Raw genomic sequence first — 26,168 nt, 5'->3', positions numbered from 1 at the left:
ATTTTCATAGAGGCGTCGGTGGCGGCCACTTGGACGGGCTAAGACGTTGCCGCTGCCTCTGCCGCTTTAAGGCCTTTTGTTGACACAGTCACACAGAGACACAAACACACAGATACACACACACACACACACACACACACACACACACGCACACAGAGACAGACAGTCTCTGAGAGACACTTAGACCCTGCGAGAGCGAGAGCGTCTGTAAGCGTCTTTAACCGCATTGGATTATTGGGTTTGCTGCGCATAAGGCAAACAATTTTGACTTTACTGAATTTAAATTGCGTTTAAAGCACGCACAAGCAGAGGGCGGGGTGGGATAACGGCATTTCTTTCTTTTGAGGCTGCCTTTGATTGTCCGCCATTTGCTTTGTTTTGCCATTCGCCCTCTCTCTCTCTCTCTTTCGTCGCCGTAGCATTATCAACAACGTAAACAATGAAATTTTGTGTAAACAATGCGAGGCGCGCACAAAAGTATGCTACAATAAAAACATATTTCGAAAGGAACAAAAAATTGTGCAACACTCGAGCGACAAAAAAAAGCTGCCAGATATGAAACCCAACCCGAGCCTTAGCTTTTGCCAGGTGTCATCTGAACTCAGCACAAAAAACATTTAGAAAGCAAATAGAGCTTAGAAGAGCTTAGCCAAAAAACATTAGCATAAGCACAAAGAGAGAGAGAGAGAGGTGCATAAATCCTCCTGAAGTGCTATCACAAAATGAGGCCTACCACACACTCACATACACTCAACATACATATTATTCAGATGTATGTACATCACACATCAGCATCCACACATTAAATGCTCGGGCACTTGTAATCCATCCATCCACAAATGCCATAAAATGTGTAAGCAATCAATTTGCGTTTAAGTTTTCGGCTAGACCACGCCATGCCGCACAAAGATAAACACAATTTGTATGCCTGCCTCCTAATCATAGTCATTATAATAATAATGATAATAATCATAATCATAATGATAATAAAGCATAGCCAGCCAACTTGGCTAATTGGCGCTCATTCATAACGCACGGATTTTCAAACAAAAATTCGCTCTTTGACGTCGCCTAGCCGTCGCCTTTGCTTGTTGTCTTTGCTTTTACTTTCTTACGTTTGCCATTCGCCGGTTGCTCTCTCTTAAATGAAGGGCGCAAAAGAGAGCGAAATTGTTGCGAGCAAGAGAGCAAGCCTGCTGTCTGTTGTTTCGCAGTCTGGCAACGCCGCCGGTACTAATAATAAACAGTCCTCGCGCCGTAGTCAACAACAGTTGTTAGTTGAGTCTGGGCAATGCCAGCAAACGGTTGTTCTAAAGGAGAACACGCGACAACAGTAAAGCGAAATAACGGTACAACTGCGAGTGCGTGTGTGAGTGTTTGTTGTTGTGCTTATCTTAACAATCGCGTGACTTTTGCCGGCGGCATAGACCGCGAGACAGCAAAGTAAAGTGCCTGGCTTCAGCTATAAAGTAGCTACTACACCTGGGAAGGAGTTCAGGCTTGGATATTTATGGAATATTCGTGGCGACTCCTTTAGATCTGCCAACATGCAACAACATGTAAGTGTCACACGCACACACACACATACATAGAAGCCACAGAGTTGTGTTAGAGAGTGCAATTTGAATACTTAAGTTAACCTGTGCAATTTGGCTACCCTGTAAAAAGACGAGAAACGACGGCAATCGATAAATTCCTGAGGCAAGTGCTGAGACCACAGCCAAGAACCACAGAGCCCCCAAAAAAGATGAAACATTTACTCAACTCAACTCATAATACTAAATTTCAGCACGAAGAATTCTCTTTATTTGCTTTGCTGCGCGAACACCCCACAAAAGAAATGCGATGCTGACTTAAGCAAATTTTTGCGTGATTTCATACCAATAATAACACGCACACACATGCAGACACACACACTATGTATATAGATATGTTTATGTAAATGTGTGTGTATTTAGGAGTGCGTGTGTGACTTACTTCTGTTCTGTTCTTTTCTGTTCTGTTCACATCACAGCAATGTCAATGAACTCGTCTTGCGTTTTTGGAGCTGCTCCCGTCCCCCTACTTCACTGCTCCCTTGGTGGAGTGTCAGTGCCCCGGGGGGTAGTTCCCACTCGCTTGGGGTGGCTTTTTCTAATCCATGTTGCGAATTTGAGGTTTGCGCTCCATTGACATGTGTCCAAGTTGAACATCTTCAGCAGCAAACGAGAAAATGCTCTTCAGGAGCAGGATTCAGGACCTATGATTCATCCATGCTAATAATGCTCCACACTGAGAAGATGAATAGTTTTACGAGTGTCGTTGTAAGCTCAACGAGTCATTCCATAAATTTAGAATTGAGCTTGCCTGAGATGCTACCAGATGAAGCCATAATTAATTCTACTTCTTCCGCCCGAGATGCTGATGTCACAACAAATTGTTATTGTTTTGGGAAATATGAGATGAGAGATGGCAACAAGGAAATGGGGAAATGGGGAAGCTAAGAAATTTCCCTTATTCTAGTTGAAGTTTGCTTATTTATTTAGAAGCTTCTACGTACACACACACACATTTCCAGAGGCAATTCTATATAGTATTCTTCTTGACCTAAACCAACTCGACTATTTCTGTATCTTTCTCAATATTTGTTTAACATATGACGCAAAGTTTTCTTAAATTACGTATTGTTTACTGTTTGTGTTTCATTAAACACATTTCACAATGCTCTCTACTCAAAGACTAAAGTGTTCTATTGTAGATTAGTTTCGAAACAAGGAAATGATAATGGTGAGAAAATATGCTTTATGAAGTTGAGCTGTTTATTTAGTAGACAGTTTTAAACATAGGTATTTCTTTATTTTTGTGATGCGCTATATATCCATTTCACAATATTCTCTACTCAAAGACTGTTCTATCTTAGATTAGTATCGAAACAAGGAAATTATAATAAAGAGAAATATGCTTTATGAAGTTGAGCTGTTTATTTAATAGACAGTTTTAAACACATTTCGTGACCCACACCAACTTAGATATTTCTTAATTTTTAAGATTTTTTGTACTATAAATTCAATTCACAATATTCTTTACTCAAAGACTAAACTGTTCTATAGTGGATTAGTATAGAAACAAGGAAACGAAAGCTGGGAAAATATGTTTTATTCAATTATTAAAGTTGAAGTTAGGTTGTTTATTTAACAGCTATTTTTAAACACATTTCGTGACCCACAACAACTTAGCTATTTTAATATACGATGAATATAGTTATATACTATAAATCCACTCCACAATATTGTCTACTAAAAATACTAAAATTTATTATTGCAACGTTTGCTGGTCATTTAAATAAGCTCTTGTTTTATGCACATAATCTGTGCGTTATAATTGCATAGCAACCAGAAGTTTGCGAATTTATTTATTAAAGCCATTCATGCAATTGCAAAATTTAATATGCATTTAATTATAATTTATTCACTGTGTTTATTTTTTATGCTGTGGTCTGTCATTAATTTATGCAAGTCAATTGCATGACAATGTAATATGAATATTAACTAATAGCTGGAAAAACAGCAACTATGATTTTCTCCTTTTTTTCTTTTTTATTTACTACTATAACATTTTTATTGATGTCGCATTGGGAATGCATACGAGTATAAAAAATAAACCATATACATATGATATTTATGGTTCATATCGCACTTGTCGAGCACATCACAAGGAGCGAGAACAATCGTCCTGAAGTGGATGGCATTTATTTGGTATTCGGTATTTGGGGTCGGGGTTGAGGTCGGAGTCGGAACATAAACGGAAAGTGCCATAAAACGTCGCCCGTTTACGAGCGGATTATGGAGTTGTCTCCAGTGCTGTCAAAGATGGCATTTAATGTGTTGTAAAGTGCGCGAATATCCAGGCACAGCCTCGAGGTCAGAGAGTCCATCAATGGGTTATGAATAAGCAATGGAATTACCCTAGATGGCCAATATAACGACACCGAGAAACAAAAGCAGCTTTAGTCTAATCTCACTCAAACTCGAATTCTATATCTGTTCAGTTTTGTAAATATCTCTCTATCTCTGTTATCTGTCCGGATTTATTACATGGGGATATGAGCATATGGTTATAAGTCAACTCTTATTTATGGAGCTTTCGAAATTAACTAGAAATATGGTGAACTGCAGATAAAAAAAGAGTTCGTTTACCATAAAATATAATATTACGTTACAGCATTAAAGTTCCTTTACTGAAATTTCTGTAAAGTAAAGTTTTTCAGCTTTCAAAAGTTTTAGCTCATTAAAATATTTGGGTGTAAAATATAGTTATGTGAAGTTTTTGTATCTGTGTGAAATTTTGAAGAAAAATATTTATATTTCGTCAGCCATTAATTTTGTATATTATCGAAGCTCTTTTGCCATTACTCACTGGGCTGTCGAGCTGGAAAAGTTTGTGCTCATTAAAGGCATAAGGATGTATACTTAGGGAGAGGAGGGAAGGGAATGGAAGTCCCCAAGCCAAGTCAATGCGGTTGAAGCGTGTTCGAATGATGAATGCATTCAATATAGTTTTGTGGAATCGAGTTGAGTTGAGTTGAGTTGTTTGTTGTCAGATAGCAGACGACAGCGGACAGACGGATGAGGATTCGGGCTCGGATTCGTTAGGGACTCCCAATGGAGATGTCAGACTGCTATATGCAAATTTTCGATGGTGATTTGCTGCCTTTTGCACCCGCTTGTTACCTACCAACCTCCCCGCTCCAATCCCCAACTTGAGGGGTTGTAATAAAGGGTTCGGTCATGGCTCGTTGGTTGCCAACTTCTCTTGGTTGCTGGCGCCAACAGGCGTTTAATTAGTTTTTCCGGCGGAGAGCAACAGATTTTTGCTTGATGGCGTTAAGTAAATGTAAAAATAGAAGTAAAAATATAAAATAAGAGACAGCGACAGATGCAGATGAGGAAGGGGAAAAATACAAATAAAAATTTGCAAGCCGCCATTAATTAAGGCGCGCTTTTAATTTGAGCAGGGCAAATGAATGATAAAGAGGCAAAAATCAACAACAAGGCGAAGACAGAGACGTGGATAGAGGCAGAGGAAATGAGACAGAAAGAGAGAGAGAGAGAGGGAGGCAGTTTGGGCCGTCATTTTGATTGATGTGCTGTCATTTGTTTGGGCAGCTAAATGCCCGAACCCACGCCCCTTGTTGTAGTTGTTGTTAATCTTTGATTAATGAAGCATTGCATATTGATAGCTCACTATCTACAATCTCCATATGGATCGAAAAGAACTTGTGCACTCTCAACTAATTAAGTTTTCTCTCTGCTGAGATTCTAAATACTCGTTGTGGGACATGCCAAAAATACTTTCATAATTCCCTCACTAATTGCTGAGGAGAAGGGAAAAGGAAAGGGGGTACCCAAGGGACGTGCATCCATTATTGACCTAAATATTCGTATTTCGACATTTTCCAAATCACGCAAATGTTAATTATGTAAAATCAATAGGCTAGGACAAAGAGAGAGAGAGAGCTGCGTGGGTAATCGAGGGAAACCGGAAAAAGGCAGCGCAGGATATTCGTTGATGGCTGGCTGAACGGTGGCCATTGATTTTTGCCAGCCACTGTGGCGTGAAGGTGAATGAATTGAGGTTGGCTGGATGGATGGAATGGATTGTTGTGTATCTTTAGCTTAAAGCGGAAATCGCTCGTAGCTTAACTTTAATCCGGCAAGCCAAACGCTAGGCATGACGCAAGTGGAAATTCCACACACACAAGAAATACCTCTAGATTTCCCAGAAAATGAAATGTGTTCCCCCCTTCACCTAAAAGGGAAACGCTAAACGAGCAGCTAAAAGCACAAGTTAAAAGGCAATGGGAATGAGGAAGTTGTGTTATTTGGTGTCGGCGGAAATTCCTTTCACTTTGCCCGCTCGTAGTTCAAATCAGTTTTATGTCTTTTCCCCCGTAGAGGGAGAGAAATGCATAAATTCGCTTTATGAGTCTTTCGGGGATTACTTACAGCTTCACACCTGTTCTACGCAACACGAATTCCCGGAAAACAGCCGAGGAACACATGCAGGCGCCAAAAGGATTTGCATGTACTACCCAAGTACAACTCATCCACATTCTCCCCCTCCACCTGCTTTTCCCCTTATCTAACTTGTACATACATGCATAATAAGCAAACAACAGATACGTGGAGAGTGTCTCGTGCTCATCTTTGCCACTCTCTCTCTGGGGTAATATAGCATATTCTATTTATATACGAGTCCAACTCTTGACAGACTTCTTTCTGTTTACCTGTTTACTCCACAACAAGTAAGAAAGTTACAGTCGAGTGTGCTCGACTGTGAGATACCCGCTTCCCATTTTGAATAAAAGCAAAATATTGCGGTATTTTATCAAAATATACCAAAATACAAATATACTAAAAATATACCAAATGTTATGTTTGGTACATCGATATAGTATCGCATTCAAAATATACCATAGACAGCACAATATACCAGATTGTCAGCCAAAGCAACTAAGACCCCTAGTAGGTTGGCGTTTTTACCCATACAAAAGTATTTCTTAAATAACTTCCACAATTTTGATCGCAATCAAGTTTTCGGAAATCATAAATACTATAGTTATTATTATATACACCAATATTCGCAGCTGTAGCTTGAAAATTACGCTTGTTATTCGATTTTATTGATTTGCGGGGGCGGAAGTGGGCGTGGAAAAAATTTGAAACAAACTTGATCTGCGTGCAAACATAACAAATGCTGCCGAAACAAATTATAGCTGTATCTCCTAGAGTCTCTGAGATCTAGGTGTTCATACGGACAGACGGACAGACAGACAGACAGACAGACACACAGACGGACAGACGGACATGGCTAGATCGTCTCTGCTGTTGATGCTGATCAAGAATATATATATTTTGTAGAGTCGGGGATGCCTCCTTCTACCTGTTACATACATTTCCTGCCGTCACAAAATTATAATACCCTTCCCTATGGGTAGCGGGTATAACAACTTGTTACAGGTCGCGACAGTGGCGTCGCACAGTGGCGCCCAACACTGTTGGTGCAGCTTACGTAACTCAATAAAAGCTGCTGTCATTTAAATAATAGTCAGTCAGTCGGTTAGTCAGCAAATCAAATGTCGGCACACCGCAGCGATTCCAGTTAACGTCCTCAAGGTGACACTTGGCCCTGGCCAACATCCAGCTACTACTTTTGCTTCTGCTTCGGGCCAAACACTTGTCTCCTCTGTTGGCTCGCTCAAGCAATCACATTAAGCAAATGCTGCTGCCACTGCTGGTGTTACTTTGTCATTTTCATAAAATATTTAAATGCAAAAAATGAGCAATAAGCTTGGCCCAAGACAAGATGTGGAAACTCAGCCTCCTCACTTTTTGTAATGAAACTCTCTTTTCCTGCCTGAGCTTTGCAGCAGCCGTCGCGACGCCGCTGGACACTTTGTTTCCGCGCCATTTTGTCGCCAACTTCTGCCACGCCCCCGTTTGCTAATGTTCTTTTTTGTTCGCATTTGTTGCGTCTGCATTTAAATGCCATTCCAGCTGAAATTACTAAATCTCAAGGCTCTCGCCTCGCTGTACAATTTTAGACTTGCTCTGAAACTTATCGCGACAGTAAGTAGCCAAGTTTTTTCTTTTTCGTACCTTTTCCCCTAACTCATGCATTTCGATGGCTACAGCCTTCATTTTTTGTGCACACACATTTGGATATGTTAGCTTCATATTCTGAATCTTTCAGAACTCGCGTTTGGTAAACAAATAAGTTATGACGTTGCCAAGTTGGCAACAAAAGACACTCAAATGCCAAAAGTACGGGGAAGCATCACAAGTTGTAGACTCTCTTGGTACATTATTGACATTTACTCTGTGCCCGGCAAGTGCAAAATTTTCTTAAACTTTTCTAGTTTCTCGTTGTGCTGAAGCCAAGCAAAAAGTGTTCGCTACGTAAACAGCTGGGGAAGCAATGCATTTTCTTATGCTAACAACAGCGTGCAGCTAGCTAATAATAAAAGCGCACGAGCTGTAAAGCGGGAAATCAAACAACAGCTTGCCAATAACCATAATGATAAAGCTTTAAATGCAAATATATACTAGAGTATGTTATTCACCTAACCCACAAGTAAAAGTTCCAGTCTGACAGCGACAGATTGTCAAGGTATGGCCGTAAAAAGAATTGATATATTTGCAATAATCATAAAAAATTGGCGGGAGTAAATTGCGGCATGCGTTGCCGATAGAAACTGTCAGAGAGGACCTTAGAGGCTATTCGAGCATTGATGGATGGCTGAATGCTCGACCAACCAGCGAAAGAAAGGGAAACCATTATAGACACTCGACCTCAATCCCAATCCCAACCTAGAATGTCAATGGCAACCCGCTCAAATGGAATCGCGCCTGGCAAACTTGCTTCAATCAATCATAAAAAGAAAATGCGGCCTGGATTTGCGGCTGCTTTTGACACTGATGGAAATTTTGAGACAATTCAAAATGCTTGAAAAACAGCAACACCTATGAATTGGTAAATGTATTGCGCATTCGATTGTCATATGATTTGTGTGAAGAAGTGTCTCTATTTTAAGGCAATCTGGCTGAAAGTAAATAAGTAATTGAAGTGAAAGATGTGACTGTACTAGATTGATTTTCTTTGAATAGCAGACAATATTAGCTAATCGAATTCCAAATTGTAGTAGCTAGAAGGTCGTACCTATATTTAAAAACTAATATATTAAACTAAATACCTGATAACAAATACATAAGAGGCTGAAGTAAAAGGTTATGACTTACCCTGACCAAACAATGTTTCTCTAAAATGCGAATTGCAAGTGTAGTAGCTAGAGGGTCGCGGTTTGATCTATAATAGATTAAGCTAAATAGCTAATATAAGACAAGAAGCTGAAAGAAATAGTATCAACTGTTTTTCTACTGAAAGTGTAGCTGAAATTAACAAATCGTTTTCCAAAGTGTAGTAGCTAGAAGGTCGTAGGTAGAAACTATTATATTGAACTAAATAACTTCTATTATATAAGAAGTTGAAGTAAAAGGTTATGACTTAGCTATAATAAAGCATTTTTGTATAAAGTGCAGCTAACATTAACAAAACGAATTCCAAATTGTAGTAGCTAGAGGGCCGTCTATAAAAAATAAACTAAACTGAATAACTAATGTAAAAAAAGTTGTTATAAGCAACAGCAATAACTGTGCGATACCCAAAGATTTTCCTGAAAGTGCAGTTAAGATTAATAATCAGAATTTTAAAGTGTAGTCGCTAGAAGTTCGTGCTCCCATATACAAACTATTGGGTAATATAAACTGTAGCATCAGTTGCTGCATTATTGACTTAAAGTGCAATTAAAATATATCCCAATTATATAAGTGAAATAAAAGGCAAGGTTTTAGCACATTTAACTCTTTGCTGGCATGCATTGGATTGAACAATGAAAAGAGAAGACCTTGAGGTTGTCGGAAAAGCAGCGAGCTATGAAGGGGACAACAAACAGTTTAAACAACCAAAAACAATTTAAACTAAACAGTTGATGAAATGCAGTGTAGTATTTGGTAGTCTGTCGAGTGTGGAGTGTGGAGTGTGCTAACGGTTCCACTTCTGGAGCAGCTTGCAGGCCAACTTCACATCCCCGAAGGACATGAGAAGGGCGCTGATGTTGCGCTGTTGATTAGTGTGTCCCAAGGCATCCAGTTCCAGCAGTTCGGAGCGAAAGTGTTGCTCCCAGCGCGAGTCGTTGGTGGACATGAAATCAAAGATGTTGAGCGAGCGATCGAAGAGTGGATCCAGAGCATCCGAGTTGTTCGATTCCGTCGAGTTGGCGTTTGCAAAGTACTCATCGAATGCAGACCAATCCTTGGCATAGCGCAGCATCTTGGTGTCATCTGATTTGATGAGACGATGGCACTTCCTCTTCAGACCTCTCCCCATGCGCCCTGGGCGTCGGGGTTGCCCAACTACGGGAGGTTCGTGCAACCAGGGATTCGGCAAAGGCAAACAGTTCTCGCGTCCACGTTGCGGATTGTCCCCAGAGTGTAGGCCAGCATCGATGTTCTGGTAATTGGCGGCCACGTTGTCTTCCTGAGTGCTGTTCAGAAAAGAGGTTATCTTGTTGAGCACCGAGTAGCTGCCAGGCACCCACTCCATGCGCAAAATGTGAATGTCCCGCCTGCGTCCCTGCTCCTGCACCTTGGCCGGATTGAAGAGTGTGGAGAAGAACTCACGCAAGTTGCGATCGCTGCTCATGTAGTGACGAAACGAAGCGCTCTCGTCCAGCAACTTGCGAAGCCGTCCATCGCTATACATCATGTCCCGCAGCGTAGCCGGATCATCGAGCAGCGGCTGGAAGAAGTCCACATTCTTCAGCATCTCCAAGCGTTTTTTCGACAAGTACTTTGTCGAAAGATTCAAGTCCGGAGAGGAGTTGCTCTTCTCCTCCTGGCGCAACGGACGGAAGAGAACGTGCACCGTGACTCCCTCGGTGATGCCCTGGCGATCAATGGTCCCCACATCGAGTAGCACCTGGCCACCAAAGATCAGCATTATCATGTCGATGGCCTGCTCGAAACGCACTGCGACCAGAGCACGCAGATTGCAGATCAACTCGTTCTGGCGCAAAGAGACGACAGCAGTTCCTCCGCCCGTCTCGCGGGCGGTTATTTCGATGCTCTTGGCACACATGTCCAACAGCAGCGCAAAGCGATTCCTAGTTCTCCAATGTGTCTGTCGTTGTCGAATTGATTTAATGGGAGTTGTGGGTCTACAACATTTACAAAAGTTGCCCAGCAACTGACAACTCTGTTTTGCCAGTGTGCGTCAGACTTCCTAGGGATTGTGACAACAAACTCCCAACTTACTGAGATCGAGTATCGGAAATTTATAGTATGGGGATTCAAAATATTATAGTATGGTAATAATAGCGATAACATAAGCAGAACCATTGCATTTATTTAATAGGCAAATGTGGTGTGGCCGTGAATTTGTTGTGCTTTTTAAACATTTCCGTGCCATATGTAGGCACAAAATGTTATGTAAAATAATACTAAAAGAAATATCGGTCAGTCAGAGGATTAGCGTTCACAGTATTTCCTAACAATTCCTTTACAGTATTGTTGTTTATCTTTTCAATATTTTTGATGAAGAAGCTCTGCCTTGCATCTTATAAGGAAACGTATGAGGAAATTTGTTAATCACTTTTCTTAGCTAGAAAAGTATTTTAAAATAATGGAAAGATTCTTCTAAATTAAATTATTTCCAATTAGTTGGCAATAGTTGTAAGTTATTTATTTTCCCCAACCATATAATTGACATCCAATCTTGTATAAAATATAAAACAAGTAAGATAACTACAGTATCGTATGGGTAGCGGTTGTAATCATTAAGTTCCCCATTAAAAATTCTGTTGTAATATCTTTATTATTTGTGTAATGCTTAACAGTTTAGGGAGAGAACCCAAATAAAAAGCCAAGTATGGAAAATGGGGCTAATTAAATGGAATAGGAAAATAATTGAAGTCTTTTACGATAAAGCACAGGTTCATTAAGTTAAGTAGTAGTTAATGCCAAAGGAGAGCTATGAGTGAAAAATAAAGGTGCGTGTGTGTGTGTGTGATGTGTATTCGAGCAGGAGGAAAGCCGGCTTAAGTTGTCGACTTAGAGTAAATCTATGCAAAAGTCATTCACAATTATCGGCAGCTCTCACTTTATGATCTGAACTTGTTTTGTGGCTCTTTCAGGTGCTTCACAATGAGTTATCATAACAACAGCAGCAGCAGCATCCCAGACAACAACAATAACAACAACAACAACCACAACGAGGAGGAAAACAGAAGCTGCCAAAGCTAGTCGAGGGAAGCAGGAGAGAGAGAGAGAAGCGTCAATCAAGCGAGTGCTCAATGCGGGGCACAGAACACGAAAGCAAATCAATTGAATTCAATCAAATTGCCACAAGCAGCTCCAGCAAGTAGAGCGAGAGAGTGAGAGAGAGAGAGAGATACACAGACAGACAGGCAGGAAACGGATACGACAAACCAAAAACAACAACAACGAAGAAGAGGAAGAAGCAGCAGCAAATAGCCAATAAAAGCGCCCGCAAGGCGGCACATTAATGTAGCTACAAAATGGGCGCCAACTCGTCGAGCAGATCCGACACAAGTCTGCTCCAGGATGATGACGGTGAGTGCAGAGATAAATTCGATATAAGGTTAGGTTTAGGTAAGACCAGCTGCCCCTGCTAGGGGCATAGCATAGACCAGTGGAGGTCCGTAGCTGTACCGGTGGAGCGTATCTTCTAGAGGTGGAGAACTATCGATAGTCTGCGCCATCGATAGTGCTTGATAGTTTCCATAAACTATCGACTATCGACGATAGCAAGGAAAATCTATCGTCGATAGTTGTCGATATTGCAGTAAAAGAAAATAATTTAATTAGTTTTTGAAGTAATCCATATTTATTTAAAACATGAGAGTATAAAATTGGTTTTCACATCTTTATCTGAAAATAATTATTTGAATAGAATCACTTTTTATTTTTTAGGTGTACCTTAACTGCTATTTATATATTTATTTCAACCAATAATTTTGTACGCTTATTTGAAATGATTAGTCCAGCTTTGCTGAAGACCCTCTCCGACTCTACGGAGGTTGCGGGTATACAAAGATATTTGAAAAATATCGATTAATTGCTATCCAGAGTGCGTGCAGCTATCGAGAGCGTGTGGATAGTCGCCAACCATCAATAGTCCCGATAGTGCCATCGATAGTTCTCCACCTCTAGTATCTTCGTCTCAGCCAGCTTTATCCTGGTTGGTAGCCCAGATCGTTATGGCCCTGCGAATCGCATCTACAGAGAAGATGGTCAAGTGTTTCCTTTACTCCGGACTCGTTTGATATAAGGGAGCAAAACAAAGCAACATTTGGCTAAGCATTTGAAGCAACTAAGAAAACCCGAAATGGAGCAGCTGGATGAGCTGTGCCTGCTGCAAGTGTTGTCCTTTTTGGGACTGCCTGATCAGCTGGCCATGCTGCAGTGCAGCGAGCTGCAGTGTCACTCGCTGTTGCGTCACCTGTGGCGACGACACTTGACCAGCATTGAGCTGAACTTCCTTCAGTTGCCGCTGAGCACGCAGCACTTTCAGCTGCTCCTCGACAGCTGCTCTCGTCAGCTTTGCGTGCTGCGACTCAGCTTTGTGGACAGCGAGAAGTTCGAGGTGCTGGCCAGGCACAGCTTTCCCCAGCTCCAGTTGCTCCAGCTCGACGCCTTGCCGCCTTTCTTCATCTCTCCCTGGCGCCAAGAACAGCTGAGGTTGATGATGAGGCAGAAGAGGAAAACGTTGCCAAGCAGCTGCCAGTTAAATCAGCTCAGCTGGTGAGGAACTAATCTCTGCTTCACTTTTTCCTCTCTTTGCAGTCAATTTTGATCACTTTCAAATACTCCGAGCCATTGGCAAGGGCAGCTTTGGCAAGGTGAGTAATGTGACACTCCTCCTCCTCCTCTTCCTCCCTCAAGTGTTATCCTTGTGGCTTGTGCTTACAGGTGTGCATTGTACAGAAGCGCGACAGCGGCACTTTGTATGCCATGAAATATGTGAGTCGCTCCGTTTGCGAGTCGCGCGGCGCCTTGGGCGGTGTGATCAAGGAGGTGGAGTTGCTCTCCTCGTTGGAGCATCCATTTCTCGTCAATTTATGGTTCTCGTTTCAGGGTAAGTGCCCCGAACAAACACACGTACACTTATACACTTATACATATGCAAATACCTGGACATGTGTGCGAGTGTGTGTGGAAGCCAACGTTGCTGATTGGCAATCAAAATGCAAATTAACTATGTGCATTTCTTTTGATGCCAGCTTGTTCTCTTGTCAGCATCTTTCAATTCTACTTTTATCTTTTCTCTGTCTCTCTCTCTTCCCACGCAGATGAGGAGGATTTATTCATGGTGTGCGACCTGTTGACGGGCGGTGATTTAAGATACCATTTACAGAATCGGGTGAGTTTGCTGGATAACTACTTAACTTGCAGTGCAGAGAGCTTTAACTCTTCCCTCATCTCGACACCTTCAGGTGGAATTCTCGGAGCAGAGTGTGGCCTTATTAGTGTGCGAGCTGGGCAGTGCCCTGGAGTACCTTCAAACACAGCGTGTGATCCACAGGGACATCAAGCCAGATAACATTCTACTGGATGATACCGGTGAGCATCTTTACACACACTCAAACACACTCACTCACACACTCACTTGGCCAGCTCGCAGTCAAGTTGCCAAATATGCGTCCATAATTCATTATAACATATCCAGAGCATGTTCAAAAATTTATCGATTTCCCCGTCCAAGTCGCACAAAGTAGGTGAAACTTTTTCCTTGGCGGCGGCCCAAGTGAATACTGTGAATACTGCGAAGCATACTCAAATTATTCATATTCATACATGGATGGGGCCCAGCCCCCAAAAGGCCTGCCACCTGTCATTTTTGTCTGCTTCGCTGCCTCACATAAACACACACACATACATGAAAACATTTGCGGGCAATGGCAAAAATTGTTGCATACTTTTAGGCCCCTCAATATTTTACAGCCTTGTCCGACCGCAAGCTTGATAAGCAAATATAACAGTATTACACACATCTGTCTAGCTGTCAGTCTCGGAGTGTATTGTGTACTTTACGGTATTGCGAATCAAGCTCATATATATACAATATGTACCTGACGAGTCAATCACAAATTGAATATACTTTTGTTGCCTTTAAATTCCTGTGAAATATGATTCTTTTTGACTTTAAGAGTAGAAGCCCCGGGGAGATTGCGACAATCGTTTACCATTATTAATTGCTACGCCACAGGATTGGTCAAAGAAAATGAAAATGTATAAAAAATGCGAGTTAATTAACGATGCATGCGTATAAAACGCATAAAAGTTTGATATTTGCGAAACAGAATACAATCAAAGGTAACGCAGAAATTCAATTAAAGGCATACGAAGAAAAAACGTGAAGAGAAAAGCTGAAGTAGTCGAGTATTACATACTCTATAGAAAGAGAAATTGTTAGGAGAGTAAACTTGAAAATTACTTTTTTAATAACTTCTTAAATTGCTGAGAAATTTGCAGTATATAAATATGATATATTAATATAAGTTAGCTTCCACTTCGGATAGTCAACAGACCCTTATCTCTGGGACATTTGTGATACTGTGTAGGGTATCGGAAATAATAGATATACAAACATTTACACACTCAACCATAACTACACACCCAAACACACACACACACACACACGGAGACATTGAGAGTGGTGCATATGGGTTGATGGGTAATTGGAAACCAATTACGTGCGCTTAATTTCAGGACACGCTCATTTGACTGATTTTAATATTGCAACGAGGTTGCAGAAGGACTCGCTCGCCTGCAGCATGTCGGGCACGAAGCCGTACATGGCGCCAGAAGTGTTTATGTGTGCTCTGGAAGAAGTTGGTAAGTGCAAATTGTAAACACGGACAGGGCAAATGTGTGGGAGGGAATGAATCCATTTGCTGGCAGTTGAGTCGCAAATTGAATTACTGCAGCTGCAACAAAGTTAATTGACTGCATCCGGTCATCATTTTGATGTTCATTTGCAGCGGGTTATAGCTATCCAGTGGATTGGTGGTCCCTCGGCGTTGTGGCCTACGAGATGAGGTCCAACAACCGGCCATTTGTGCTCCACTCGCACACGCCACTGGTCGAGATTAAGAACGTGCTAAACACCTCGGTGCACTATCCCCACTACTGGAGTCACAACTTTATCGATCTGCTGCAAAAGGTGAGTGTTCCCTTAAATATGATAACAGTATTTATAACTCTCCTCTTTTCTAACAGCTTCTCTGTGTGCATCCTGGCGCCAGGATTAGCTCACAGCAGGAGCTGCATCAGACGCCGCTGCTGCGTCCCACAGACTTTCAAGTGGTGCTGGAGAAGCAGACGAAGCCGCTCTTCAAGCCACCCGAGGATCATCTCAACTGTGATCCCTGCCTTGAGCTGGAGGAGATGATCGTCGAGACGCGACCGCTGCACAAGAAGAAGAAGCGCCTGGCCAAGCAGCGTTCGGCGCAGAGGGACAGCGATCCAGAGACGACGCTAATCAAGGAGTTCATAGTCTACAATCGCTTCAAGGAGCTGAAACGCAAAGCCATGGAGCAAAAGGAGAGCGATTGGCAGCGTGAACTCGAACTGGCCATGGCCAATTCCATAGTGAACAGTCTGGCGCCCATTCAGGAGAAGCCCACAACATCGCTAGTCAGCGCAGTCACGCCCTCATCCACGCCAACGCCCACTCCGACGCCTACGCCAACGCCCACGCCCTGCATTAGGGGCACAACACATCAACAACAACAGCAACAGCAAGCAAGAGATAGTGATAGTATTGAATTTATAGATCGCACACCTTCCCCGCAGACACAAATGCAATCGCAAGCAGTCACGCCCACGCCTCGAAGATTCTGCTGCAAGGCGACGAGCACGATCCGTGAATAAAGCGAAACCCCAAAAAATATCCAAATTCATATTTCGAATCGCACAAATAGAGCGCAATATGCAAATTGCCACAGGTTTCACAGTCTCACCTCACCCGAAACGCAGAACTACAAAAGAAGTATACAATAGAAAAAGCTAGCTTCGGCATGTCGAAGAATAAATACCCTTGCAGATCAGATATCATATTCTGTAGTTCATTTTAATTCCCCATTCAATATGTACAGCAGTGAACATTGAAATAGCAGTGCGACAAAAAAAAAACTACTACTACAGTTTTTTTTGCTTATTTATTTCTGTTAATGATGATATAATGATATAAATGATATAAGAAACCATCAAAAAACCCGGCTAAATTTTAAACGTACTGCTATTTCAATGTGCACTGCTGCAGATTCCCCTTTTCATCGAACTATGCAAGGGTATTCGGTTTGATAACAATCTGAGAGAGCTACCGCAACCTTCAACAAGGATAAATCAAATATTTTTCGAGGCTTCGTATGACACACCACAAACAACAAGCAACAAACAACATTGAAAAGAAAACACGCTGAATTGCACCTTTATATATATACACCGATGATATGTATAAATATTATTTTATAACTTTTCCAAACTGTATATATAGTATACATAAAAACATATGTACGAGTATTCTTTATACATGTACCTTTTTTAGATGTTAGCTGAGAAATCAAAATAAAAGATAATTTCCCCAATAACAATTCGTTTTGTCAATTAATCAATTCAATTTGCAAATAATAAAAGCGTTGAATTTCGATTTTTTTGAAGTTTTTATTTCAAGTTATATTTCATTCATGTTTCACATAAGTTTTTTTTAATGCTTTTTCTTTGTATAAAAAAGAGTAAATAATTAATCTGGTTTTGTGTGTGTATAAATTGCTGTTCTTGTTCACAAATTTGTTGTTCTTTTCTTTGTATGTTGTTAAAATATATATAATAATTATAATGGGTAATTGGTAATTGTATTTGATGTATTGGTATTGGTATTAAGTGTCTGTGTGTGTTGTTGTTTTGTGTTTCGTGTTTAATGTTGAGGGGAAAACACTAACCAAATATTTCAATTATCATGTTTTATTGTTTTTCATTTCCCGTTTTTTGTTTTTTTTTTGTTTGTTTTCCTTTTCTTTCATTCAGCAAAAATGCAACATGTTAATAGTTTTTGTTTTTCGTTTGTTAATTCAATTTCTTTTATCCACGAATTTTTTTTTTTTTCTTTTTGAAGTTTTTTGTGTTTTGTGGCTTTTGTGGGTTATTAATAATTTACGAATATCAACATTTCTTACACAAAAGCCCATGCCACCACACGTCGCACGCCGCGTGTTGCACGTGTCCATCCTCCGCCCCATCCCAACGATAGCAGCTCAACTGTTCTCGGGGACGGAGAGGGACGCACGAACACACGCTCAGCGTGTGGCCGGGTGGAGGCAAAAATGGAGGGGGAAAATGTTTAGAAAATCGTAAAATATATATATATATATATATATTTGTATTTATATAACTTGCCACAGACAGAAAGGACAAGCTAAAGAGAAAGTATAGAAGAATTATTAAGTTTTGAAATGATGATCCACTTGAAGATGAACGAGTAGAACGAGTATTTCATTAATATATGTTTCATTCATTAAAACTTTAATGAAATCTATTTTTGTTTTCGTTTTTTTAGTTTTAGTTGTCTGTATTGTTTTTCTTGAAGGCAAAAACAAATGCAATTGTTAAGAAAAAGCGTCAGTTATTCACGTTTGTTGTTGTTGCGAAAATCTAATAGTTCCTGTCGCTTGTTTTTGTTTGTTAAAAAAAGAAATAAGATTGAATGAGAAGAAACTACAAGCTGTAAAGTATAAATGTGTGTGTTTTGTGTGTGTATGAGTTTGTATGTGTGTATGTGTTTTTTGGAGCTCACTTCGGTTTGTTTTGTTTGTTTGTTTGCTTGTGTTACTTTTCGGTTTGTTCTAAACAAAATGTTACTCTTTTTCGTTGAACTCCACACGTGGCGCTGGCAGCGGACATCCGCCGGGGCCTTTTTGTGGCAGCGCTACTGACTTGATCATACTATACTGTGGTGGTGTCCACAGACTCGATACGTGAGGCGGCTCCACCTTCTCCGCCGGCAGCCGCTGCTCCGTTAACTGGGCTGGTTGTATTAGCATTGCCGCCCTCTTCGCCGCCAGTGACATTGCCATCAGCCTTCTTTCTATTCTTAAGCAGCTCCACACTCAGATTTATGGTTTTCGTTTGCACTGGCGCATTGGCGTTCTCTGCTGGCGGCTCCTCGGCACCAGCTGCCGGTGCTGACTCTCCACCGCCGGTGGTGATTGTCAGCGAGAGATCGTTCAGCGACTTGAGCACCTTGTCCACATCCTCCTGGGTGCTTGGACCGCCATTGCGATTGCCAAAGTGCAAGTAACACTTTCCAAAGTGACCTGCAACCAATAAACAAATTAATCAGTAAAATAATTACTATATGGAATTGTTTGTGAATCGATTGTGACGCACCCTTCCATGAAATCGCCAATGGATTACATTCGCGTTTACGCAGCTCTGTTTTCAGATCCTTAACGCGAATGTCGCGTGTCAGATTTGACAATTTAACACAGAAGTCACGACGCGGCAGATTCTTCCGCTTGGGGCGACGCTCGCCCGCACCGGCCTCATCGAATTTACGATCTTCACTCTTAGCACCAACCTCGACACCAGACTGATCGCCTTCAGACTGCAATGTAATACAAGATAAGTGAGTAAAGACTTTTGTGGAGTTATCTGACATTCTATCTAACCTTGTTTGTGCGTCTGCGGCGGTTGACGAAACGACCTTTGCGGCGTGGAGCACGCTTCTGCGCATTCTCCTGCTGTTGGAAGACACAAGAGATTCAGAGTGAGCAAAGAATGCATTTAGATAGCAAATATTCGATAACATACGCCTTGTTGTTCGTTGTCAGTCTGTGAGGTGGTGCGTCCTGGGTTTCCTCGTTGGAAGCGACGACGCAAGTGTCCACGACGGCGTCTACTGTTCTGATGCTGCTCAACATCGGTATCCTCCTCCTTCAGGGCAATGGTCTTGCCCGACTTCTCAAGCTGCTCCTTCAGCTGCTGCAGCACAGGCAAGATCTTCAAGCGACGCTCGGACAGCAGTTCCCAGAACACTCCACTGGGACGTGGCAAACGCTTCGCCACGCGAATCACCTCAGTGGGTGTGACAATGATGTCCACAGGGGAATCGTATTTCTGGAACAGATTGACGGGCAGTGTGTCCACCACCTGCACATCATGTACAATTGTCACAATGGCTGTTTGTGGCGTAATCACGCCCAGCTCAATGAGCAATCCAATGTCCAGATCGGCAAAACCATTGCCGCGTCCAATGCGATAGCCATCACGTGAAACGACCACCGAGCCAATGACCACCAAATCAAGCTTCAATTTGCTGTCCAGACCAATTTCCGAACGGAACTTCTGTATATCCTGGACGCGCAGCGATTCCTTCTTCTGCTCATCGGTGGCATCCTCAGGCACTTCGACCTTGAGGAAGAGGGCCGACGAGTCGCGAGTGCTTGGCAAATAGACCGATTTATTGGCCAGCAATGCCTGTTCTTTAAAATCGTGCAAAGCCCTATCGATGGTCACTTTGATGTGCTCTATATAGAAATGTAAGAAGGGAAAAAATCCAATGATGAAATTGATAACATAGTACAGACAATTAATTTACTTACGTGCTTTCTTGAACTCCTCCTCCTGAATGAGCAATGCAGCAGCCTTGTCAGCATCAACGAATGCAGGGATGCGGTTAAAGATGCCATTGAAGCCAAGGCCAACTTTACCCTCCTGGATCTTCTTCCAGGTCTGCACTCGCAACGAACGCTTTGTCGGCTCCGCAGGTTGAGCTGTTATAAAAGTTAACGTTGGTATTGTTAGCATAACATTTGCAATTTGTTGACATTAATAATAACGAGACGTAACATGTTCTTTTTGATAATAAAAACTTGAAAAGCTTTGCTCCATTAATTTAGCATTTAATTATTCGGCTGGCCACAGGTTTTATTTTATAGTACATTCCAAACACACATGCATATAATTGTGTGTGTAAATATATAGCTGTATTGCTGCTATCGTTGCTCATCATGGATGGCGTATGAGGGGCTAAAAATAAACACAAACAAATGCGGCGGCGGCGGCAGCTGCCAAAGAGAGCGCGAGAGAGCGCAAAACTACTGAGCGGGGTTAGCAGAGTTTGTTACATGAGGAGAGAGTGTGATACAGAGAGTACACAAGATCTCGCATTACCGGCAACAAATTAAGTTTGATTTGTCAGCAGTCGCAGTCAGTTGCTTGTCGTTCTTATCTCTGACCCATGATTAACGCATGCATGTTATCACGCCAGGTTCATGTCGGACAAAATATATTTTCTACTGACTGATAAACCGGTTTTCACGCCCAACCAAAAAGGTACTGTACTGTGTGTGTACGCAAACACACACACATTCGCACACTTGTGCAACAAACGAACTAAACAAACACGGACACACTAAAAAAACACCGGATGGCCATAGAAAATCTGCATAGAAAATATTCACTGGGGTTGCCACCTGTCCGAGCGAACTAAAACAATTTGTATATATATAGAACCACATAAATAATGAAACAGTTGTACAATGCTTATTTTAAAATGATGACAGTAATTATAATTGTACAGCAAGGCGGCTACAAAGTGTGCGTGTTTAAATATCAAATAGGCAAAACATTAAAAATATCGATATTGACGTATGACCAATAAGTTGGCAACGCTGCGCCGCGCACACACACACGTTAGGTCGCTTATTCTTCATCACTCACTCACACACACACATGCACAGCATTTCTCAGCGATGAGCGCATCAAGCAAGACGCGCGAATTTTTCAATTAATATGTATGTACATATGTATCTGCAAATGTACATACGTATGTATGTATATTTGTATGAGCTTTGATGTGTTGTTGCTTTTGCAGGAGCGCGTTTGTATGTATTTATATATGTAGTTAGATAGTTCAACAGTGCTATGACAGAGAGAAAAAACACATTCAAATGGGCCAAGAGCAGTCGAAATGATTCACACCACACACACAATTTGGAAGTTCAACTTAGTAATTGCAGCACTTTTAGCATTTAAAGCATAAAAATGCGCGCCCGATGACGTAATTAATAGGAGAAACACGAAATTGGAATTGCCGACATACAGAATAGGCGCTCACACATTAACACATACGTACATATGTATGTACAATGTATATGCATGTGTATAATATACACATTTGTAATTTGTTGTTCTTTCTGCGCTGTACTTCGAAGTTCTCTTCTTTTTTCACCATTTCTAATGGCAAAATTCGCAGACTCATAGACGACGATGTCAACTCTTATTTACCGCAAGAATCAATCAGCAAAAAAAGGGAAAGAAATATGGCGGCAATTTGACAACTTTGGATGTCACTACTCTACAAAAAAATGGCCGTACTTACAAAAAAAAAAGAGAAAAAAAAAGCGAAAAGAGCATGAACGATGTGCCTTTTGCCCTTGATCCAAATTTTTCGTGGGCGAGGGAAAGTGCAATATTCTGCACATATATTTTGAAAAACCAACAGATTAAGCCCGGATAATAGTTAAATACATACGCGTTTACACATATAAATGTATGTATGCATGCAATTTATTTGCTCACAAAACAGAAAATCCCTATCTTCCACACTGCACCCCGAAAACTTACTTGTCGATGATACCTCCGCGGCGGCGGCAGCGGCAACGGGTGCTGCGTTGCTTTGATTTTCCATCGTATTTCGTTTATATAAATTGTGTTCTTTAAACTGTTCTGTTTAATTCTCTTTTTTGTAACAATTTCTTTTTTTTCACAAATTTATTTAACAGAGCAACGTCTACCTTCTCCGGCTGCTTCCAACAAACCACGTTTCTCACCCGATGAAATTGGAGTATATCGATAACGCGTTGCCTATCGACGGTCTGTCTACAATTCGCGAGACACACTGTCACCAGACGATATATTTACTTCACGTTTTTAGGGAAACCGAAAAAATATTAATGTGAGCACATAAATAAAATTAATTGCGGAAGAATAAAAAACGAAAAAAGTAAAAATAATTTGTGACACTAGCACAAAGACGTGTTGCTAGCTAATGAGAAACTCAATGCAGTATCAGATAAATGGAGTTTGACAGTAAAGTCAACGACAAACAGTTTAATTCAATTCGCCATGTTTTTGATAGACCATTGTTGTTAAAGACTATAATAAATTGAGTACATATATTGAAAAATTAATATCAGACAATAAATAACATTTATTTGGCGCCATCTATTAAAATTCAAAGCTTCTATTTCCAGATTGTTTTACAACACTGGACGGCTCTTGTAAAAACAAAACGATATTGTGAACAGCGTACAGACCGTTATGTCACAGCTGTTTCTCTTCACAACGTGGAGCGGTAGACCGCTCAAGAAGTGTATTATTTGAATTTTATCAATTAAAATTCGACCGGTTAACGCTCGATGCAAAACTCGCGACATTATGCAATTTCCACTGGCAGGCGTCTGCTCTGCGCAGTGCGTTTGAGGCTCGGCACTGGCCTCAGTTGTGATAAACGCAACTTGCGTGTTGTTCCTACTCAATTTTCTCGTAATCGCAAACATGAAACAAATGTTTCCGCCTTGTTTAAGCCGGTCCAGGTGCAGGCCAATGCTGACGACGAGGATGTGGGCTCCGAGCTGGTGGGCAAACTGGAAAAATCCGAACTGCTGAAGATACTCAACAAATTCGCCCAAAAACGAGAAATCAAAGCACTATGTTCGGAGAATGGTTTGGATTGTAAGTAAATGAAATAGTTATACAAAAATCGCATTTAATACAATCTATCTGCAGCCTACTTGCAGCAACAGGCTTTCGGATCGTTTCGCCGCTACTGCATTGAAGCAGAGAATCTGCCCGTTGATGTGCACATCATTTTCAGCGACATTATGCAAGGTGCGGGTCACATAGACGACATCTTTCCTTACTTTCTGCGCCATGCCAAGACTGTGTTCCCCCATCTCGACTGCATGGATGACCTGAAGAAGATATCCGACTTGCGACAACCCGCCAATTGGTACAGCAATGCACGCGCCATTACCCGCAAAATCGTTTTCCACTCAGGACCTACAAACTCAGGCAAGACTTATCATGCCATGGAGAGGTATTTGAGTGCGAAGTCTGGTGTCTATTGTGGACCGCTCAAGCTACTGGCCACCGAGGTGTACAACAAGGCTAATGAGCGTGGCACACCCTGTGATCTGGTCACGGGCGAAGAGCGGAAGTTTGGCATCAGCGAGAACTCGCCAGCCAATCATGTGGCATGCACCGTTGAAATGACCTCTGTGAACACGCCCTGTAAGTAGAGATTGCTACTCAAGATTGCAGTATACTAAATACTGTTTGCTTAACTAGATGAGGTGGCTGTCATCGATGAGATACAACAGATAAGAGATCCACAGCGCGGTTGGGCTTGGACGCGCGCTTTCCTCGGACTAATTGCCGATGAAGTGCATGTTTGTGGTGAGGCAGGCGCCCTGGGGTTGCTGCAAAAGATATGTGAAACCACTGGTGAAACTGTTGAGGTGCATCGCTACGATCGTCTAACTGAGCTGACAGTCGAGGACTCTGCGCTGGGATCGCTGGACAATGTGATGCCGGGAGACTGCATTGTTTGCTTCAGTAAACATGATATTTATACGGTTTCGAGAGAGATTGAAGCAAGGTAAATTTTGGAATTCAATGTTATATTCAGTAACTTAACCAACTCCTATTTTAGGGGGAAGGAAGTAGCTGTCATTTATGGAGGTTTGCCTCCAGGTACGAAGCTGGCTCAAGCTGCGAAGTTCAATGATCCCGAGAACAGCTGCAAAGTGATGGTGGCGACTGATGCCATTGGCATGGGCCTCAATCTGTGAGTGGAATGAAATATTAAAACTGTACACTTGATTACAACAAGTAATTTCAGGAGTATTCGTCGCATCATTTTCTATTCGCTGGTCAAGCCCACAATGAATGAGAAAGGCGAGCGTGAAATTGATACGATTTCCATATCATCAGCTCTGCAAATCGCTGGACGTGCTGGGCGCTTTAAAACGCAATGGGAACACGGCTATGTGACTGCCTTTAAGTCTGAAGATCTGGTGACACTTCGACGCTTGCTCAGCCAAACACCGGAGCCATTAAAGCAGGCAGGCTTACATCCCACCGCTGACCAAATAGAACTGTATGCTTACCATCTGCCAAACTCGTCACTGAGCAACCTCATGGACATTTTCGTCAATCTGTGCACTGTGGACGATTCATTATATTTCATGTGCAACATTGAGGACTTCAAGTTCCTGGCCGAGATGATACAGCATGTGCCACTGCCACTGCGTGCCCGCTATGTGTTCTGCTGTGCACCTATCAACCGCAAGATGCCTTTCGTGTGCTCCATGTTCCTGAAGATAGCGCGTCAATACAGTCGCAACGAACCCATCACCTTTGATTTTATCAAAAGGAACTGCAACCTGCCGCTGAAGCTGCCCAAAACTATCCTTGATCTGGTTCATCTGGAGGCAGTCTTCGATGTGATGGACTTGTACTTGTGGCTCAGGTGAGAGAGGATAGACTCTTTGTTGTACGCTACTTACTCACATTATGCTTTGTTGACAGCTATCGGTTTATGGATATTTTCCCTGAGGCTGCCCGAGTACGCGATGCTCAAAAGGAGCTCGATGAGATCATCCAGCAAGGCGTATTTCAGATAACTCGTCTGCTGAAGAACACAGAAGCTGGCCAGGATAGCGATATGCCCACGTACAATACGCGTCGTGTAACGTCTGTGAAGGAGCCTCGTCTTCCCAGCTCATCGCGTGGTCGTCTCACAGAGCGACTGCTGGCTCAAGGTCTGCTGACTCCAGGCATGCTCAGCGAGCTGCGCAAAGAGTGGGATGCTCAAGCAACGGGGCCCAAAGATTCTCAGGATTATAGTGCGGACAGTGACGATGATGAGAGCACGAAGAAGACGGCGCGTCGCAAGCGCAGAAAGTAGACTAGGATTAGATAGATTGGGGGAATTGATTGATCAACAGAGAGATAGAGATAGAGATGTGTGTGTATAGTTAGCGTAACATGGAGCCATAAGCTCTACGTAGCCGTTGTTAATGTTATCATTTTATTTGTAAGTCACAATTATGTAATATTAAAATTATTATTTTAATAATCAACAATGACAATTTAATTGCTTTAAATTGAAAAGTAGAAATTTGTAATCTATTCCAGGAAAATCCAATCACTTCATTCAGTTTTGTTTAATGGAGGGAGTTTTCTACATAGAGGCCAAAGTACACTGCAAATAAATTTGCAACATTTATTTGCAAGACTCTTTACATTTCTCGTGTGTTGTGTTTCTTTGGTTAAAGTTAGATGCACACATAGAAGCTTATAGAATAATAATATGTTATACAAAAAATGACTTGACAAGTTTCTTAAGTGCGTTTTGCTTTTGTTTTTACCAAATCGGTTAATCCTCATCTGTTGTTCCTACTCCAGCTCCTCCTCCTCTACTTTTTTTTTACTCTTTTTCTGACTTCGACTACAACTTTCATTAATCGCGTCCAAAATTAAATT

General features: G+C 41.7%; 4 protein-coding genes across 4 annotated transcripts; 2 read left to right on the top strand and 2 right to left on the bottom strand.

The window, feature by feature from the left end:
* Positions 1 to 1,348: 1,348 nt before the first annotated feature.
* On the top strand, positions 1,349 to 16,677 carry LOC117574852 (serine/threonine-protein kinase 32A). The gene is made up of 9 exons (XM_034258865.2): positions 1,349 to 1,559; positions 11,729 to 12,167; positions 13,401 to 13,456; positions 13,527 to 13,692; positions 13,907 to 13,977; positions 14,051 to 14,177; positions 15,327 to 15,452; positions 15,599 to 15,780; positions 15,837 to 16,677. Exons 2-9 carry the CDS (start codon positions 12,113 to 12,115, stop codon positions 16,488 to 16,490), a joined length of 1,437 nt encoding a protein of 478 aa, XP_034114756.1. The 5' UTR covers positions 1,349 to 1,559; positions 11,729 to 12,112; the 3' UTR covers positions 16,491 to 16,677.
* LOC117574469 (ubiquilin-2) lies at positions 9,384 to 10,805 on the bottom strand. The gene has a single exon (XM_034258306.2). The coding sequence runs from the start codon at positions 10,672 to 10,674 to the stop codon at positions 9,580 to 9,582; it is 1,095 nt and encodes a 364-aa protein (XP_034114197.1). The 5' UTR covers positions 10,675 to 10,805; the 3' UTR covers positions 9,384 to 9,579.
* An 895-nt stretch (positions 16,678 to 17,572) lies between the features above and the next one.
* LOC117575237 (methenyltetrahydrofolate synthase domain-containing protein) lies at positions 17,573 to 22,528 on the bottom strand. The gene is made up of 6 exons (XM_034259368.2): positions 22,245 to 22,528; positions 20,219 to 20,389; positions 19,428 to 20,143; positions 19,286 to 19,357; positions 19,005 to 19,221; positions 17,573 to 18,931 (listed from the first exon to the last, which is right to left on the bottom strand). Exons 1-6 carry the CDS (start codon positions 22,306 to 22,308, stop codon positions 18,561 to 18,563), a joined length of 1,611 nt encoding a protein of 536 aa, XP_034115259.1. The 5' UTR covers positions 22,309 to 22,528; the 3' UTR covers positions 17,573 to 18,560.
* Positions 22,529 to 22,816: 288 nt separating this feature from the next.
* LOC117575234 (ATP-dependent RNA helicase SUV3 homolog, mitochondrial) lies at positions 22,817 to 25,774 on the top strand. The gene is made up of 6 exons (XM_034259366.2): positions 22,817 to 23,354; positions 23,409 to 23,912; positions 23,970 to 24,279; positions 24,334 to 24,468; positions 24,523 to 25,152; positions 25,212 to 25,774. Exons 1-6 carry the CDS (start codon positions 23,039 to 23,041, stop codon positions 25,588 to 25,590), a joined length of 2,274 nt encoding a protein of 757 aa, XP_034115257.1. The 5' UTR covers positions 22,817 to 23,038; the 3' UTR covers positions 25,591 to 25,774.
* The last annotated feature ends 394 nt before the right edge of the window (positions 25,775 to 26,168 follow it).

This window comes from Drosophila albomicans, chromosome 2R (genome assembly GCF_009650485.2).
Source record: "Drosophila albomicans strain 15112-1751.03 chromosome 2R, ASM965048v2, whole genome shotgun sequence".
NCBI classification, from domain to species: domain Eukaryota; kingdom Metazoa; phylum Arthropoda; class Insecta; order Diptera; family Drosophilidae; genus Drosophila; species Drosophila albomicans.
The sequence above is the reverse complement of the archived record's forward strand: the minus strand, read 5'-3'. Positions and strand labels throughout refer to the sequence as shown.

Bases quoted from the DNA above. Each gene is read 5' to 3' on its own strand.
- LOC117574469 (XM_034258306.2), bottom strand. From the start codon at position 10,674: ATGTGTGCCAAGAGCATCGAAATAACCGCCCGCGAGACGGGCGGAGGA.
- LOC117574852 (XM_034258865.2), top strand. From the start codon at position 12,113: ATGGGCGCCAACTCGTCGAGCAGATCCGACACAAGTCTGCTCCAGGAT. The intron at 13,978-14,050 runs GTGAGTTTGCTG...CGACACCTTCAG, and splicing joins GATACCATTTACAGAATCGG to GTGGAATTCTCGGAGCAGAG. The intron at 14,178-15,326 runs GTGAGCATCTTT...GCTTAATTTCAG, and splicing joins CATTCTACTGGATGATACCG to GACACGCTCATTTGACTGAT.
- LOC117575237 (XM_034259368.2), bottom strand. From the start codon at position 22,308: ATGGAAAATCAAAGCAACGCAGCACCCGTTGCCGCTGCCGCCGCCGCG. The intron at 20,144-20,218 runs GTAAGTAAATTA...ATTTCTATATAG, and splicing joins GGAGGAGTTCAAGAAAGCAC to AGCACATCAAAGTGACCATC. The intron at 19,358-19,427 runs GTATGTTATCGA...GTCTTCCAACAG, and splicing joins CTGACAACGAACAACAAGGC to CAGGAGAATGCGCAGAAGCG.
- LOC117575234 (XM_034259366.2), top strand. From the start codon at position 23,039: ATGCAAAACTCGCGACATTATGCAATTTCCACTGGCAGGCGTCTGCTC. The intron at 24,469-24,522 runs GTGAGTGGAATG...AAGTAATTTCAG, and splicing joins ATTGGCATGGGCCTCAATCT to GAGTATTCGTCGCATCATTT. The intron at 25,153-25,211 runs GTGAGAGAGGAT...CTTTGTTGACAG, and splicing joins GACTTGTACTTGTGGCTCAG to CTATCGGTTTATGGATATTT.